At 43.1% G+C, this 19,111-nt stretch overlaps 1 protein-coding gene across 4 annotated transcripts in view; it reads left to right on the top strand.

Moving 5' to 3' along the window:
- Positions 1–19,111, top strand: part of KCNH5 (potassium voltage-gated channel subfamily H member 5) — a 332,203-nt gene that overhangs the window by 245,233 nt on the left and 67,859 nt on the right. For 2 of the 4 annotated variants that reach the window (XM_075330810.1, XM_075330808.1), the window contains one exon: positions 15,610–15,809. In XM_075330810.1, the coding sequence (XP_075186925.1) occupies positions 15,610–15,809 (200 nt within the window). Of the gene's footprint in view, positions 1–15,609; positions 15,825–19,111 lie in introns of all 4 variants that reach the window. The other 2 variants (XM_075330809.1, XM_075330807.1) reach the window with 1 other exon arrangement.

Here is a 19,111-nt window from a genome sequence, read left to right as displayed (position 1 = left end):
ATGATGCAGCTACTACTGAAGATTGTAGTTGTAAATCCAGCTGTGTGGTGAGATAAACACTTACTGGAAAGCCACAGTACTGAATGATGAGTTTATAAAAGAGGCAGCAGTGACCATAGGCATTTCAATTTGCCGTCCATTGTCTCCAGTTGGCTTTTTTTCATGAACAACTTAGCTGTAAGAAAACGCATCACTGAACCTTCATAGTGCTAAATGGATTAGTGGGGTCATAGCAGTTAAACATTTGCCCATCTGGCGGCATATCCCAACGATGCAATCCCTCCTACTATTCATATACCATGTAGGCTTATGTGCGACTGCTGCCATCACTTCCTCCAAAACACAATATAAATACATTGAAATTTGTTATCAAGTATTTAATCATATTATTAATCAATCAAGCAGGAAAAAAAATTGTCTAAAAATATCTAGGTGAATTTTTTTCATGTCGAGGAGCTCAGATCTGTTCCTTAGTTTTTGTACAATGGGGACTATATCATCTTCGGGATCTATCACTCACGTCTCCATTCTTTGTCCCGATGTTGCTGTAAGAGCTTTCAATGCTTTATTATGTTTGATCGTTTGTCTTTATCATCCCAAGTCCTCTTCATCATCTTCTTAGCAGAGCCTTAAAGAAAGACATTGCACAGACCATAGTGTGGTGACGATTTCACATTTGTTAACATATTTTTAGGTCTTAATGGCACTTTTTTTGGTAAATGACAAAGCAAAGTTAATGGTTTTACTACTTCCGTTATCAAGAAAGAATATTAACCCCTTGCTGCATATGGACATACTGTTAAGGGTGCTTTACACGCTGCGATATCGGTAACGATATATCGTCGGGGTCACGTCATTCATGACGCACATCCGGCGCCGTTACCGACATCGCAGCGTGTGACACCAAGGAGCGACTATCAACGAGCAAAAAAACATGAAAAATCGTGGCTCGTTGACACGTCGCTCTTTTCCTTAATATCGTTGCTGCTGCAGGTACGATGTTGTTCGTCGTTCCTGCGGCAGCACACATCGCTGTGTGTGACACCACAGGAGCGACGAACATCTCCTTACCTGTGTCCACCAGCAATGAGGAAGGAAGGAGGTGGGCGGCATGTTCCGGCCGCTCATCTCCGCCCCTCCTCTGCTATTGGACGGCTGCTGTGTGACGTCGCTGTGACGCCGCACAAACCGCCCCCTTAGAAAGGAGGCGGATCGCCGGCCAGAGTGACGTCGCAGGGAAGGTAAGTCCATGTGACGAGTGTTAGCGATGTTGTGCGCCACGGGCTCCGATTTGCCCGTGTCGCACAACCGACGTGGGTGGGTGTACGCTCGCTAGCGATATCGATACCGATTTTGCAGCGTGTAAAGTACCCTTTAGTGTTCGTTAATTTGCACAATGTGTTTCTGGCAATGGAAGTATAGACATATCTGTTGGATGACCCATGCACAAGAACTTGGTCTTCACTAAGGTGTAATATCTCTCTGCGGAGATATGAGATACCTTATTGATTAACTTTCAAAGATCAAAGTTATTTGTATCCCAAAGTGGTGCCATAGAAAACTACAACTTCATTCTCAAAGAAGCAAACATTTGTACAGGACTGGCCAGTGTGAGTACATCTTTTGGTATCCCACTGATTGGATAGCTGAAGGGGCCACAGGTCCCCGGCGAGTGCTTCCATTTCTTTGCTTACTAGACACGGTTCCATCAATTTGTTGAGCAGCTGAGTCCCATTCAAGTGATTGGTAATACCAGGCACAACCATGACCTAATGAATAAGACTTTGTGCTCATCAGAGCATCATAGCCCCTTAAAGAATCACTCACATCAAAGTTTTTATCCTTTAATATATTGAAGTCATCATATTTTATAGCACTGTGTACTCAGAACTGCTCATTTTGTCTTTCTTCCCAGTTAATTCTTCTCTTTTTTTCTGCTCTATCTAAAAACAGGAAGTCACTTTTCCCTGCATGAGTCATTTGCCAGCTGCTCCCTCCTACAAGGAACTTTTGCAGTGATGACTCATGATTAGAGATCAGCGAACTTGAAGTTCTGTACAAACTCAGACTTTTCCAAGAAAATAAAGTTCGGGTTCAGAGATTCAAAGTTCAGCTGGACCAGCAGAGTCCAAACTTCCACGAGTCCGCTAATCTCTACTCATAATGGCAATAGATTTCCCATTTCTACATAGAGCTTAGAAGGATTCAGCTATTCTGTTTTTAATCATGTGATGTCATAGACCTAATGGTAAAGAAAAGAATTAACTTTTATAGAAGGGCAAAATGAGCAGTTGTAAAAACACAGTGCTTTACAATATGATGATTGCAATATATTTGGAGGATAAAAATGTTGATGGGAGTGCTTCTTTAATACAGCTGATCGGTGAGTGTGCCGAGAGTCAGACCCACACCAATCTGATATTGATAACCTATTCTAAGAATAGACCATTGATTCAAAAGTCCTTAAAACCCCTTTAATGTCTTGACATTGACAATGTAACCTAAGGTTTTTGCACAGATTTGTTGATCTAGTCTTGCCATTGACTATCTAAAGTCTCTGCCGGAATGTCTATCTAGTCTTGAAATTGACACCCCTATCTAAAGACTTCACAGGGATGTATATCTAAAGTTTTGACAGTAATAACGCTATCTAAAGTCTTTGCAGCGATGTCTCTAAAGTTTTACCATTGACACCCCTATCTTCGCGGGAATGTCTATTTAGCCTTGACATTAGATAAAAGCTGAAGGGAAAAAGCACAATAGGTCTTACCCAACAGACATATGAGTAATAAGGGAATGTGGTCACCTTATGGGGTTGTGTGTCACATACCTAGAATTAAAGCATGCAATCAGCTACTGCAGAGTCCACTTGCTAAAAAAGCCGAAGCAGATCAGGAACAAAGTAGATGTGGAACTGTTACTGTGCTGCTGAAGATATGACATAAATCCAGGAAAGTTGAATGAAGGTGGTTTTATTCTACACGTTTCGAAGTGTCACCCCACTTCATCAGGAAATCCACCGATATAACCTGATGAAGAAGTGGGGTGACACTTCGAAACGCGTAGAATAAAACCACCTTCATTCAACTTTCCTGGATTTATGTCATATCTTCGGCAGGGCAGTAACAGTTCTACATCTACTTTGTTCCTGATCTGCTTAGCCTTGACATTGACACCCTTATCTTAATTCTTTGCAGGGATGTTTCTATCTAGTCTTGATATTGACACCCCTATCTTTGGACTTCACAGGGATGTCTATCTAAAGTCTTGACAGTAATAACACGATCTAAAGTCTTTGCAGGGATGTCTCTAAAGTTTTGCCATTGACACTCCCATCTAAAGCCTTTGCAGGAATATCTATCTAGCCTTGACATTGACACCCTTATCTAAAGTCTTTGCAAGGATGCCTCTATCTATTCTTGATATTGATACCCCCTAACTAAGGACTTTGCAGGGATGTATATCTGAAGTCTTGACAATGATACCGCTATCTGAAGTTTTCGCAGGAATGTCTCTATCTAAAACCTTGCCATTGACTCCACTATCTCTTCGAAGGGATGTCTCTAACTAAAGACTTGCCACTGACACCCCTTTGTAAGGTTTTCACAGGGATAGATCTGAAGTCATGACATTGTTGCCCCTATTTAAGGTCTTCGAAGGGATGTCTATGTATAGTTGGCATTGACACCCCTATCAAAGGTCATCGAAAGGATGTCTGTCAAGCCTTGACATTAACACCCCTATCTAAAGTCTTTGCATGGATGTCTCTATCTAAAGTTTTAACATTGACACCACTATCTAAGGTCTTTGAAGGGATGTGTCTATGTATTCTTGACATTGACACCACTATCTAAGGTCTTCGAAGGGATGTGTCTATGTACTCTTGACATTGACACCACTATCTAAGTTCTTCAAAGGGATGTGTCTATGTATTCTTGACATTGACACCACAGTCTAAGGTCTTGATAGTGATGCCAATGTCTAAAATCTTGGCTTTGGTACAACTATGTAAAGTCTTAAAATCTAAACCCTGTGCTCTTTTCATTTTTAGAAAAAAAAGAGCAGTCAATGTGTATGATGGGAATACTCAAAGTTTAAAATGAATTCTTTCATGAATGACCTTGATGATAACCATTGGTGACTGGTATATGCCTCTGAATTTGATCCTTCTTTCAGAGAGTCGGCAACTTTTCCATCTTAACGATGATACTTGACCTGTCTTTGTTATCACTGTACAATTACAAGGTCTGAACTTTTCACAGGATCCATTAGCAGCTGAAGTTTTAAAGATAGTGTCTAAGAAGAAAGTAAAAGCAAAGTTAACAAGCCGAATACCCAAGTCATCTTCAGAGTTGATGGTGTTCATTACGCAAGGTTGGCCAAGTCTAGATAATGTGTTCGTTGATGTGCTCCCAAAATCGGAACTTTCGGGAATGTTCCCCAGTATGCAGAAGTTCATTCAAAAATATTAACAGAGATGAAAAAATATCCATAATATGCTGGAGGCAACATCCATGATCCATGTGGCTTTTGTGATGGGTTTGGCTCTAACTTGAGAAACCCTTGGACTAATACATTAGTAAATAGTCTCCCCAAGAACATTAAACTTCTACGTCAGGTTAATAAGATTCTCCCGAGTCTTTCATATCCTTTATATTTCTCGATGTACCTGCACAATGCAGTCCATGGTATTTTATCATATATCACCGAGTGAGTGGGATCAGCCATCTCATTAGCTTATTGGGACTTCTCGGCTGTTGTGAAAATCATATAACTTATAATAAAGCACGTAAATGTCAACCAGTCAAAGAGGAATTGCATTGTGCAGAAATCAATGAGAACACTGGATATTTTATTGATGTTGGAATAAATATGAAATGAGAAAAAAGAAAATAAATCTAAAATACAAAATTGTGATAAAAGACACATGGAGCGAAAGATGGGTGCCAAGCATGAAAATGGGTCAAAAGTGAAATACCAAGGAAGAGCCTGGAATAATAAGAAAATAAAAAAGGACAACAAATAACATACGGGATATGGATTTGAAAAGATCAAAGTATGTGGTAGAAGATGGATAATAGTGGGAGGACAGCAAATATGGACAGAGGATCAGCAGACAGTAGGGTGGGAAAGCCAAGAAAGTCAATAAAATAAGGAAAAGATAAAAGGACCCGTTAATGTAATGTCATCTTTATAAAGAAGACTTTTTCAGCATGAAGGTATTCCAGAACCATAAGTTTGCAGAGAAGATGTCAATAATTAACACTATTGAGTGTCTCTGTCACACGGTGTTGTGCGCAAAACTCGCCGAGTGTCATGGCGACATCAGACGATGGTCACACTACAGATTCTGACACTTCACACTACGGTTTCTCTGCTGTTTCAACCAGCTATGTGCTCATTAATCATCAGGCTAGTAAGAGTTAATGTAGCTTACCGGGAGGTGGAGAATGGGCCCTGTGCTGGCTGCGGGGACTGTGCTGGCTGCGGGGACTGTGCTGGCTGCGGGGGCTGTGCTGGCTGCCGGGGCTGTGCTGGCTGCCGGAGCTGTGCTGGCTGCGGGGGCTGTGCTGGCTGCGGGGGCTGTGCCGGTCTGCCGGGGCTGTGCCGGTCTGCCGGGGCTGTGCTGGCTGCCGGGGCTGTGCTGGCTGCCAGGACTGTGCTGGCTGTCAGGACTGTGCTGGCTGCGGGGGCTGTGTCACGTAGGGTGATGCTGCAGGTAGTGCGGAGTGTGTCCCAGATGCTCAGTCAGCGATGCGGGCTTCAAATAATGGCGCCCGTAGTTGGCGCAAGCGCAGATGAACCTCTCAGCTCAAGATCTCATCTGCACACATGCCACCTCCAGCCCATTAGTCTCCCAACAGTGGATTTAAGGGAAATGGTGCCTGGAGGTGGCACGTACGCAGATGAGATCTCTGCTTCTCATTGAGCAGATAGCTCAATCTATGCCCACACCAACTACGGGCATCATTTCTTTTAAGCCCGCACCGCCGACAGAGCATCTGGGGCAATGGCCGCAACACCTCCAGCATCCCCCTACTCCACCACTGCACCTGCCTCCTGTGACCCCGCTCCACCACCGCTGCCTTTCCTCCGGTAAGACACCATAGGATTATAAGACGGACCCTATTTTTTTCTCTAAATTTGGGGTGTGTCTTATAATCCAGTACGTCTTACAAAACAAACAAAAAATACGGTATATTTTGCTAAGAAGTTAATTGCAAAATTGCTTATTTTGACATTTCACAATATCAGACCAACCCCAGTCGTTAAAACAGGGGAGTACTGTGTAAAATGATTACCTCTTACATTAATTGTTCCTTATAAGTAATAGCACCTATCGGAATTTATTCACTCTTTGCAAAAATTGTATTTGCCAAATTGTTCCGCTTAATTGTGAACTTTTATCAACAAAAATGAAATATTTCTACATGTGTTTGCCAAGTGGAAAGGCAAATGCTGAACATGGATTTTTTGTATGCCACACAGATCTATAGTAAGGGTCAATTAGGAATAGTGGATAGTCTCTGCAATCTTTCATTCTTGGAGGCAAAAGCCGAGCACATTAATCTCCACAGTTATCCACAAATTGAACCTTATGAACAGAGCCATATATCATGTCCTCTGGTCCGGTAGCCGCCTCTCGTCACACATTTTATGCAGTTTCCCACCCTGCCGGATTGTCACATCGCACAGTGAAGCAAGCATGAGTAATAACGCTCAATGTGATTTACTATATCTTAGGCTACAGTTGCCAATATGTGCCTAAATGAATGCTAAAGCCTTGTTTTTCTTAGGAAAATTGATGATCCAAGTGCAGTGATGCCGCCCGCTGCCGTAGATTCTGTCAATGCACATGCAGAAGTAGACAGATATATAATTAAAGGAGGGTTCACCAAGTAGGTGACATCTTAGGCTACTTTCACACATCCGGATTTTTGCTCTGCGGCACAATACGGCGTTCTGCAGAAAAACCGCAACCGGCTTTTGTAACGCCGGTTGCGGGTTTTTTTGCATAGACTTACATTAGTGCCGTATTGTGCCGCAGGGGCTTGCGTTCGGTCCGGTTTTGGCCGCATGCGGCAGATTTAGCCGATGCCGCGGCCGGATCGAACGTTCCCTGCAACGTTTTTTGCTCCGGCAAAAAACACTGCATCGCGCCGCATCCGGCCGCTGCGGCGCATTTTTCAATGCATACCTATGGAGGCCGGATGCGGCGCGATGCGGAAAAAACCGCATCCGGTCGCCGCATGCGGTTTTTTCCACTGCGCATGCTCAGTAGCATGCCGCAACCGGAAAAAAACGGACAGGCCGCATGTAAAAACTTATGCAAAGGATGCGGTGTTTTCGCCGCATCCGTTGCATAGTTTTCACAGCCGGATTGAGCCGCAGGGCTCAAACCGGATGTGTGAAAGTAGCCTTACTGAGGAAACCACTAAATTCGTAAACCCGTGATTAACATTTCTTACATAAAACCTTCTAGAAGTTAACGAAAAAATTGAAAAATGTTATAATTAGGAAAAAAAAACCACACACTTTTAAAAGTTGGGATCTGCTCCTCCAATTCTCCCCAGCAATAATCCCATGCCATTTCCCAAAGTTTAGATTTTCTCATCAATCTGAGCACCATCAAAAACTAATGAAATCTGTGAGCGATTGGGTGGCAGATTAAAGTTCTTCGCAGTGGACTATGCCTACACTACCGTCTGCGTGATGTCAGGCAAGGAAATCAAAATGTGAGCCATAAATCAAGTCAAAGAGGGTCTGTCCGTGCACATTCTGCGCCATCATGTGAGTGCCCTGATGATAGGAAGAGGGAGAGGAGACACCTCCTGCTGCTCACCCAAGTCTGTACCCTATAACATCCTTATACGGGTCTTTCCCTCTGTTACCGTAACACACCTAGGCCTTCACTTGCCCTGATCTCACCCTTGCTAGTGAGAAGGCCAGCGAGAACACTAGTCTCAACACTGCAATAATAGAACACAAGGTAAGGGAGACAGACCGAGGAAAAATAGACAAAAAGGGAAAAAAACATTCAAAGCTCCTCCAATGCAGCTAACCACCACACCAGAAATAGTCAAAACTTCTCAGCTTTGTATGTTATAAAAACCGAAAAGACAAAGAACGGGGGGCACAAATGGTTTCTTATCCGGGGGTACCAAAAGGAATTTAATAGGTGCACTAACCTTCAAAAACAAAATCAATATTGTACACTACCTTATTGACTTTTGTTTCTTGAAGGAGTTATAGAGCTCCGAAATGCGTAGAACAATAAAATCAGATGTTTTAATCTCCACCAATCTTCAGTGTTCTTCTTCTTGCAGTGCGGATTAACCCTTTTATTCCATTTAATTCATTGCCAGCTTCCTCCAGAGACAGGCTCCTTCCAAAGTGGAAAGCATAAGAATGAGATTCTATAATCGGTGTCAGATGGTAAGACGTTTTATAGCAAAGGGGAGTAGTCACAAAAGAGCTGCACCTGAGATTAAGGCTACCAAAGAACAGCTAGATACAGTTAGGTCTAGAAATATTTGGACAGTGACACAATTTTCGCGAGTTGGGCTCTGCATTCCACCACATTGGATTTGAAATGAAACCTCTACAACAGAATTCAAGTGCAGATTGTAACGTTTAATTTGAAGGTTTGAACAAAAATATCTGATAGAAATTGTAGGAATTGTACACATTTCTTTACAAACACTCCACATTTTAGGAGGTCAAAAGTAATTGGACAAATAAACCAAACCCAAACAAAATATTTTTATTTTCAATATTTTGTTGCAAATCCTTTGGAGGCAATCACTGCCTTAAGTCTGGAACCCATGGACATCACCAAACGCTGGGTTTCCTCCTTCTTAATGCTTTGCCAGGCCTTTACAGCCGCAGCCTTCAGGTCTTGCTTGTTTGTGGGTCTTTCCGTCTTAAGTCTGGATTTGAGCAAGTGAAATGCATGCTCAATTGGGTTAAGATCTGGTGATTGACTTGGCCATTGCAGAATGTTCCACTTTTTTGCACTAATGAACTCCTGGGTAGCTTTGGCTGTATGCTTGGGGTCATTGTCCATCTGTACTATGAAGCGCCGTCCGATCAACTTTGCGGCATTTCGCTGAATCTGGGCTGAAAGTATATCCCGGTACACTTCAGAATTCATCCGGCTACTCTTGTCTGCTGTTATGTCATCAATAAACACAAGTGACCCAGTGCCATTGAAAGCCATGCATGCCCATGCCATCACGTTCCCTCCACCATGTTTTACAGAGGATGTGGTGTGCCTTGGATCATGTGCCGTTCCCTTTCTTCTCCAAACTTTTTTCTTCCCATCATTCTGGTACAGGTTGATCTTTGTCTCATCTGTCCATAGAATACTTTTCCAGAACTGAGCTGGCTTCATGAGGTGTTTTTCAGCAAATTTAACTCTGGCCTGTCTATTTTTGGAATTGATGAATGGTTTGCATCTAGATGTGAACCCTTTGTATTTACTTTCATGGAGTCTTCTCTTTACTGTTGACTTAGAGACAGATACACCTACTTCACTGAGAGTGTTCTGGACTTCAGTGGATGTTGTGAACGGGTTCTTCTTCACCAAAGAAAGTATGCGGCGATCATCCACCACTGTTGTCATCCGTGGACGCCCAGGCCTTTTTGAGTTCCCAAGCTCACCAGTCAATTCCGTTTTTCTCAGAATGTACCCGACTGTTGATTTTGCTACTCCAAGCATGTCTGCTATCTCTCTGATGGATTTTTTCTTTTTTTTCAGCCTCAGGATGTTCTGCTTCACCTCAGTTGAGAGTTCCTTAGACCGCATGTTGTCTGGTCACAGCAACAGCTTCCAAATGCAAAACCACACACCTGTAATCAACCCCAGACCTTTTAACTACTTCATTGATTACAGGTTAACGAGGGAGACGCCTTCAGAGTTAATTGCAGCCCTTAGAGTCCCTTATCCAATTACTTTTGGTCCCTTTAAAAAGGGGAGGCTATGCATTACAGAGCTGATTCCTAAACCCTTTCTCCGATTTGGATGTGAAAACTCTCATATTGCAGCTGGGAGTGTGCACTTTCAGCCTATATTATATATATAATTGTATTTCTGAACATGTTTTTGTAAACAGCTAAAATAACAAAACTTGTGTCACTGTCCAAATATTTCTGGACCTAACTGTAGGAAAGAGTCCTTAACACCTACAGCACTAAAAGAAAGTAGATTCACTCAAATACATACAAGTTATAGATCTGCGAACAATAAGAAGTTTTGACCTTCTGGTCCAAGACCCGCCAGAGGTCTCCCCAGAGAGGGACACACAAATGACAGGCAACTTACACCTTAAAGAACAAAGGATTGATAGTTCAAAATCTGTCATGCCAAATCCTTATCTCCCCGAAAATTATCTGATTATCTGTTACGGGAGAGTTGGGATGCCCCCATACACATTGGACTGTTTGCCAAACCCACTGATATTGGTGGGTTCACCTAGCGTTAGTCTAAGGTGGATGGTGTTAGGGGTACTTTGCACGCTGCGACATCGGTAACAATGTGTTACTGATGCTGCAGCGATAGTCCCCGCCCCCGTCGCAGGTGCGATATCTTGTGATTGCTGCCGTAGTGAATATTATCGCTGCGGCAGCTTCACATGCACTCACCTGCCCTGCGATGTCGCTCTGGCCGGCGACCCGCCTCCTTACTAAGGGGGTGGGTCGTGCGACGTCACAGCGACGTCACATGGCAGGCGGCCAATAGAAGCGGAGGGGCGGAGATGAGCTGGACGTAAACATCCCACCCACCTCCGTCCTTCTGCATTGCAGCCGGGACGCAGGTAAGGTGATGTTCCTTGCTCCTACGGCTTCACACACAGCGATGTGTGCTGCCGCAGGAACAAGGAACAACATCGTACCGTCGCAGCTGCAAAATTATGAAAATGTCGCACCCTACACCGATCATACGATAACGACGCTTTTGCGCTCGTTAATGGTATGTAAAAGGATTCACATACTGCGATGTCAACAGCGACGCTGGATGTGCGTCAATTTTGATTTGACCCCACCGACATCGCACCTGCCATGTCGCAGCATGCAAAGTACCCCTTAGTCTAAGGTCATATGTATATGACTTTGGGTGCAAAAAAAGGTTTTCTTCCTCCACCAGTTTACCAAAAGATCACAAGAACAATCAGTCCTGCACTTATTGAAATTTAAATACTACAGCAGGGTTTTATTGCTCAGAGGAAGAATGGTTAAATGGTCAACCTAGGTTGTAATGTGGACAGATAGGACGAGTGTGCTAAATACTTATAGCGGCTTTTACATAGTATATCCAAAAAAAGGCTCAAATAGGACATCAACGGAAGGTTAGCCAGTCCTTAGAAAAATACGTAAAGTGTTTGATGTTTCTTCCTCTGAAAAAAAGGGACATTTTAGCAAGAGAATGATCAAGGAATGTGCAATGGCCATTATCATGATGTGCCTAATGGAGCTTCAGGAGGATGTAGATGGTGGTCACATATTTTACAAGAAGACATGTCGATATGGAGATAATTGTGGTCTACTGAGATGTCAATGAAAGTCCTCTGTGCCGTAGCCATTACTGTGTTCTCTTGTCTATATTCAGCTTTTACCATTTGTTACTTGTATCATCCATACTGCACTTAAAATTCTAGCGGTAAAGAACATTTTCTAAGCAAATCCTGAGCATATTACGTTGTGATTATCTTCTTAAGATCCCTTTTAGTCTGAAGTGTCTTTTCTAAGTTGGTCAGAATGTATCCTCTTACAAGAGCCTCATGGTGTTCTACAGGGCAAGATAACGGGTGTAGAGTATGTCTACAGCGCCCCCTCAGGAGAAATATAGCATTAAACAGTTCCCGTTGACCTTAGACGGCTTGTCCATGCGATCAGTAACCTTATTGGATCCTCCAGTGCAAGAGACGCAGGGTAGACCTCTGTACAAACTGGAAACCACTCAGAACTCAAAATTCCCTTTAAAAATCTTTGTAATTCCTGGCGACATCAGAACAGGTGGTCTGGGCATGTAGGCGTTTCAGAGAAAATTTAGTTAGGAGATCCAACTGAGGGAGACAGCCGCAGACAAAGATAGTCTAGTGCCTTCTCCCAGTGCCGATCTAGATGATTGACAGGTCTCTCCCTATGTAAACAAGAGGCAGAGACCTGTCAATCATGTCTAGGAGTGCTGGAAAAAGTCGGCTCGGTCGGTGCCAGACTAGCCTCACTTTCAGCTGCATCTTCTAATTATATTTTGTCTGAAATATGCATTTCAGAAAAAAATATACCTGGCTGCAATCGTGCTGACTGAGGTTTCGAGAGCATTAATATAAGAACACATTTCTTTTAAGGGATTCCAATTGTTTTAAAAAAAAATGAAATATTGATAGGTCTCAAGTTTTGTGCTTAGACCCCACCAATCACTAATTGCTAAAAGTCTATAATCTTTGCACTTTGTGTTGTTCAGCAAGTGATAATCAAGAGATAAGCGGCCCCATGGAAGTATTGGTTCGGCCGGACTTCAGTTAAAAGTTGTTTCAGGACCCAGACTTGACCTGAACTTGTTCTCTGACCCCATACACCGTATAAGTCAATGGGGATCCGAATTTACGGGCTAACGAGAATAATGGAAGTTGAATAAGTGCATTTTGCTTGGGGGAGACCCCAGGTGAATCTGGTATCAAAAGGTCATAGCGCCTCGCTGCTGGCAGGTCCACTGCTGTTAGTTAACATCTCCTTCCTTGCGGTACTGTAAGGGTTAAGCACCCTTTTCTGCCTGACTGCGGGCTGTAGCTTTCAATCTCAGGTGTGGCTCTTTGGGATCACTCCCCTTCACTATTTAAGTCATGTGATCTGATCACGTGATGCCTGTGATAGAAACTGAATCCTTATTTCCATGTAGTCCACTTTGGAAGGAGCAAGCTCTGGAACAAGTCTGTTGTGTTATGCACAGCTGTGGTGTTTGCTGCACTGAAGACGCCTGGAGTGTCTTTTTACTTGCATGTCTATTTTCCCTGTTTGTTTTCCTTCCTTTCTGTTTCTGTATTGTAGTGGCGAGTCTAGTGAACTCGTTGGCCTACTCACTAGGCAGGGTGAGTGCAGGGCTACCTGAGGGCCTAAGGTATCCTGCTCACCGACAAGTTGAAATAACCTGTATAGAGACGCTAGGGAGCTCAGGTAACAGCTTGAGGTGAGTTCAGGAGGTGCCCCCTCATTTCTTTCCCTAGCGGCCAGGGACCTGTGTTGTATCATGACCCCTGTGTTACCTGTGTGTTGTAACATCTTCTGGGGGTTTACCAGGTAATAGGTAAACCCTGTTAGTCACGTGCATGAAAATAAGTCAAAGATTGGGCAGTTCAGCTCTCAGCTCACATACAGCAAGTGATATATGGAGCATTTCTGGGGAACAGCAGGATGTTTGTTTTTTTGGGTTTTTGTTTTTTTTTGTTTGTTTTTTACACACAGCATCCGAAAATGTTATTTTTACCCCCAGTGAGAACCAGAAAGTTCAAGTGGCTCTCACTGGGCCAACCACCGAGCGTACCCCAGCTCCGCGATGCTCGATCAAGTGGTTAGCATATGAACAGCAGCCAAACTTGAGGGTGCTTTACACGGTGCGACATCGCTAGCGATTGCTAGCGATGTCACTGGTGAAAGCACACTCCCCCATCGGTTGTGCGTCATGGGCAAATCACTGCCCGTGGCGCACAACATAATTAGTCCCCATCACACATACTTACCTGCCTATCGACGTCGCTGTGACCGGCGAACCGCCTCCTTTCTAAGGGGGCGGTTCATTCGGCGTCACAGCGGCGTCACTAAGCGGCCGCCCAATAGAAGCAGAGGCGCGGAGATGAGCGGCCATAACATCCCGCCCACCTCCTTCCTTCCTCATTGCCGGCGGCCACAGATACGGTGATGTTGCTCGTTACTGCGGTGTCATACATAGCGATGTGTGCTGCTGCAGGAACGACCAACAACCTGCGTCCGGCAACAGCAACAATAATTGGGATTTGAACAACGTGTCAACGATCAACGATAAGGTAAGTAATTTTGATCGTTAACGGTCGTTCGTAGCTGTCATACGCTACGACGTCTCTAACAAGGTCGGATGTGCATCACGAATTCCGTGACCCCAGTGACATCTCGTTAGCAATGTCGCAGCGTGTAAAGCGGCCTTTGGGCACGGACTGTTTATAGAAAACCATGTGTGGGTTTCAACCCTGGATACCCAGTGTTCAGTACGAACCCCGAACTTTACAGGTCAGGTTTGCTCATCTCTACCAACGAACAGAACGATCATAAGCACAAGAGCACAGCGCTCACCAGAGAATGTCTCCCACTTTGTTCAATCATTCAGTCGGGGTCTCGGCACCTCAACACTACTGATCAAAACTGCTGACATGTCAAAATGATAGGTCCCCTTTTGGGAGGCAAAGAAAAAAAAATACTATGTAAAAAACTCATAAGTCCCCCTAGTTGAAATTGCAGGCAGAAATAATTTTACCATTTGTAACCTAATGACATGGGGTTGTGAGCTCTGTATTTAAAGGAATGATCTCCGACCATAAGGAAGATGTCTTTAAAAATGATTTCGCACAGAAAGTTGAACATGTTGGAAGCTTGAACAAAAAGCCAAACCATTGGCCTGTATCAGCAGGAAGAGGGGGCAGTTTCGAGCCACTTTACTTAGCCTTGTGGTAGATGATGATGTTTTTTTTCTTCCAAATTCTTTAAAATGGTGCTTGGAGTTCATGAGTCTTAAAAATAAAAAAATATTTTTTCCAACTGTGAGAGAATACAATCCATTGTGTTCTTATAGAAACCATCTTGTCTTATAAATGAATGATGTCATAGGGCTCAGCTAACACTGATGGGCAGCGAAGTTTTCCATTTCTACACACACCCCTGAGGCTCTTATTGGTGCATAGTTCAGGAGTTATTTCTTTGTTTGGGATACTATATAAACTGGTCACATGATGTAATAAAGCAAAAACTTTCAGTACATCACAAAGCGTGTGTGCTGCAATGATTGCCCAAGCACTTATAAAACAAATTAACTAATTTGGAGTTCCAATGGCATAGAAGGAGTGTATTTCGTTCACACAACTTTTTAGCTTAAAAAGTCACAAAACAACTGGTGCACATAAAATCATTCCAGATGGGGGACAAGAGTACATCTGCACCAAATTTTGGAGATTTTAAAAAAATTGTTATTTGAAAAATCACCCAAAACAACTGGAAATCCCAAACCTGGTCTTCAATGGTAAATTCCACAAAAAAAACCCAAGTGAACAGATAAAATAGACTTTAGAAAAGATGAAAATTAAGAAAAAGAGTAATGTGCAATTAAAAAAAAAGGCAAAAAAAACACCAAAAGATAGACAAAAAGGTCAACATGAAATTATCGCATGGGCCCAGAGTATTTCCAAATGGGTTTAGCACATTAAATGTCACACTCTCTTGTACTTTTACATATTTATTTATGAATAATTAAGGATAATGGTGTTAAAATTGTGTTTTCTAATGCCTTGTACTTTTAATTATTGCAAAAAGAAAGTAAAATGTCAACTGTGCCTTTTGTAGCTGACGTTGACCTTTCTCTTTTAGCTCTCCTTTATGCAACTATTTTTGGAAACGTGACCACCATTTTCCAGCAGATGTACGCCAACACCAACCGCTATCACGAGGTGCTGAACAATGTGCGCGACTTCCTCAAACTCTATCAAGTTCCTAAAGGCCTTAGCGAGAGAGTCATGGATTACATTGTATCAACGTGGTCCATGTCCAAAGGCATTGATACAGAAAAGGTACGAGTCCATGAGGTAAACGTTCAAAAATTATGCATTTCAATTCTAAATAATTAACCACGTCATGTCCATCGCTAACCATCTACTAATACTGTGTGTATTCTGTATCATGTCCATGCTGCATGTGGTCATTGGAAAAGAAGCAATATGTGATATTCTCGAATGTCCACTTAAAGGAATGCTAAACCTAGAAATTATAACATTAAACAAGAAATATAGTTGTCTTGTTCCTTAGCCTGCAGGATCCTTAAAGGTTGTCCACTACTTTAACATTGATGACCTATTCAATGTCTGATCGGCTGGAGTTCGACACCCTACAAGCCCACCAGCTGTTCTTGGTGCCGGCGGTGTCAGCAGGTGGCTGGAAAGGCCCAGTCCTGGAGCTGCCCAGTCTTCTGATAGCGCCCGAGGCTGGGTCCTGCCCATCCCTTTATGGGTGGATGTGACGGGGCAGCTCTGGAACTAAGCATTTCTGGTCCCCTGTTGCCACCACTGGCCCCGTGAACAGCTGATCGATGGAGGTGCTAGGTGTCGGACCCCAGCCGATCAGACATTGATGACCTATTCGAAGGTAAAGTAATGGACAACCTCTTTAACTAGTCAGTCCCGAACAAATCCTGCAGAGACCAAAGGAGTTAACCACCTGATCAGTTTCATCTTCAGCTGGTGATCACCTAAAGCTTCATCCTCTAAGTGAAGGGGCATGGTTTTGCAATCTTTAGTTCTTCTGCAAACAGATCAGAGGGCGGAGGGTCCTGCTGCAGTCAGTTGTCCAACGTCAAGATACTGGACAACAAGGAGGGACATGATTGAGCTCCTGAGAAGTATTATATATTTCTCAAATGTAATGATAATAAAAAGAGAAAATATGATCAAAGAAAAAGAATAAGTGAAGGAGAACAGTAATATTTTTATATTTCTGCTTAGTGTTCCTTTAAACATTAATATAATCCATTCTGGTTAGTGTTAGGTGTAGAGAGGAATGAATCTCTTGAAATTCATTGAAAAGCAGATTCACTAAAATTGGGAGTCAAATTCGTTTTAGTCCAATCAAATTAAAAGAAACCCAAAAAGATGTTGATTTTGCTCTCAGGTTTCTTCAAACCCCAAAAGCATAATAGAAGGATGGAAAAGCATTAAAGGGAACCTGTCAGGTGCAATATGTACCCAGAACCACAAGCAGTTCTGGATGCATATTGCTAATCCCTGCCTAACCGTCCCTGTATCTAGTAGCATAGATAAAGAGATCTTTAGAAAAAGTATTTCTAAAGATCATTTATTATATGCTAATGAGGCCAGGGACTAGTCTCAAGGCTGTGAATTTCCTTGGCTAGTCAGCCCCAGTAGCATATTAGCTCGCCCCTGTGGTCGTACTAACATGCTAATGAATGCGCAGTGATGCCGCACATACCTCAGTCTTGATGGCGGCCGGCGGAGGATGAATGCACTCTGTACATGATCCGGAGTCCCTGGGACTTCCGGTCATGCGCACTATAGCTCACTGAAGCCGGGAAGCTTACACCCAGCATCGATTTAGTGAGCATTGAAGTTCAGGGCACTCCAGATCATGCGCAGGGCGTATCCATCCTCCTCCGGCCGCCATGAATAGTGAGGTATCTGCGGCGAAGCTGATTATTCATTAGCATGTTAGTACGCCCACAGGGGTGTGCTTACATGTTAAGGGGGCCGACTAGCCAAGGGAACTCACGCCCTTGCGACTAGTCCCTGGCCTCATTAGCATAGAAGAAACTAAATACTTTTTCTAAAGATCTCTTTATCTATGCTAGTGTATACAGGGACAGTTAGGCAGGGATTAGCAAAATACACCCAGAACTGCTCGTGGTTCTGATTGCATATTGCACCGGACAGGTTCCCTTTAAAAAAAAATAAAAGATTATTTTCATCTATTTTGCTAACACAGCTTACCTGATCACACCCTTTGGTAGTCAGATCAATTTTGTTCGGGTGCTGATTAGACCTCACATGGTCATGTGGGGTGCAGTGCATTGATGTCGATGACCTACATCATGCAATACATAACAGCGTGGGCCAGAAGATCTAAAGATTGATTTGAAGAAGGAGCGATGGGCAGAGCTTCATATTCTATTACTTTTTAAACCCTTCTTTGCCCTCAAAAGAAACCAGCAAAATGGCAGCAGACTGGCCATTACTTTGCCTGATTAATGCAAACGGAATCTCAAAAATTTCACATTCTGATGAACCCCAAATTTTAGTATAAATTTAATTCACTATGAATGGATTCACTCTTCTTTAGTGAAGTGTAGCCTAGCAGGTAGTGCGGTGAACCTTAGGCAATACGCTGGTTCACTTTTTTGGTCCTGCTCTTGGTATTCTTTAAGTTTGATATTTTTTGTATCATTATTCCAAAGCTTATATTGAGGTAGACTAATATGGCCACACAAGTAGCATGGGGAGGAATGATTTATTTGTCGTAGGACTAGATTAGTTGAAAACGTCTAGTATAATGGAATGTTATAATTTTTTTTCGAATCCAGAGTTAGGTTGCAAAATCATAGATTGAAAAAAGTATAATCATCCTTTGGATCTCATTGGAAAACTCCATTTCGGAATTAGCCCAATAAATATATCCCTGAAGAGATCATTTTAATATTTCCCAGTGAATATACTAAAGATTTGTGTTTTTATCGCTGGAGATGTGTATCCTCTAAGTCACGAGTGGTTTGGAGCTGACTAAACAGCGGTGTACAGGGTACAGAATCTCCCTGTTCTTCACCCCTGCCTTCTAGACTTTCCCAGCTGGATTTCTCAAAATATTCACGGTTTATAAAACTGCTAATGGAGCAGTAGCATAGACTGGATCAGAGCTAAAGTTTCTCACTAATAAAAGGGTCAAAGATATGATGCGCTAAAGGGTGATTTCATTGGAACCACGGCACGCCAGACAAGATGGGGCACCAGGCTCTTCTTTACTGTATATCTGAAGAATTTGACATCACGTCTCCACCTGAGTCCACTCCTGTTACTTCTGTTTTGATCACCAAACACCGCCGTATTCCCGCCGTGGGCAGTGCTAGTGATGGCGGAGGAGTAAGTACCAGTGGCTTCGCCCATCCACTAAGCTGGATTTCACTAGGACATGCAGTACCACTGGCTGATTGTGGTGGCTTATGCCTTCCAGCTGAAGTCACCACCTTTCAGCCAGGGCTAATAGGAAGGCACCACACCCTTCTTATTCCTCCTCCAGTCTGCTGGTTGCTGCCAGATATAGTCTTGTGGTATTACTGCTGTGTCTGTAGTTCACACCCTGCATTTACTGCTGA

Source organism: Anomaloglossus baeobatrachus, chromosome 12 (assembly GCF_048569485.1).
Source record: "Anomaloglossus baeobatrachus isolate aAnoBae1 chromosome 12, aAnoBae1.hap1, whole genome shotgun sequence".
Classification (NCBI taxonomy): domain Eukaryota; kingdom Metazoa; phylum Chordata; class Amphibia; order Anura; family Aromobatidae; genus Anomaloglossus; species Anomaloglossus baeobatrachus.
This window is presented reverse-complemented; position numbering and strand designations above follow the sequence as displayed.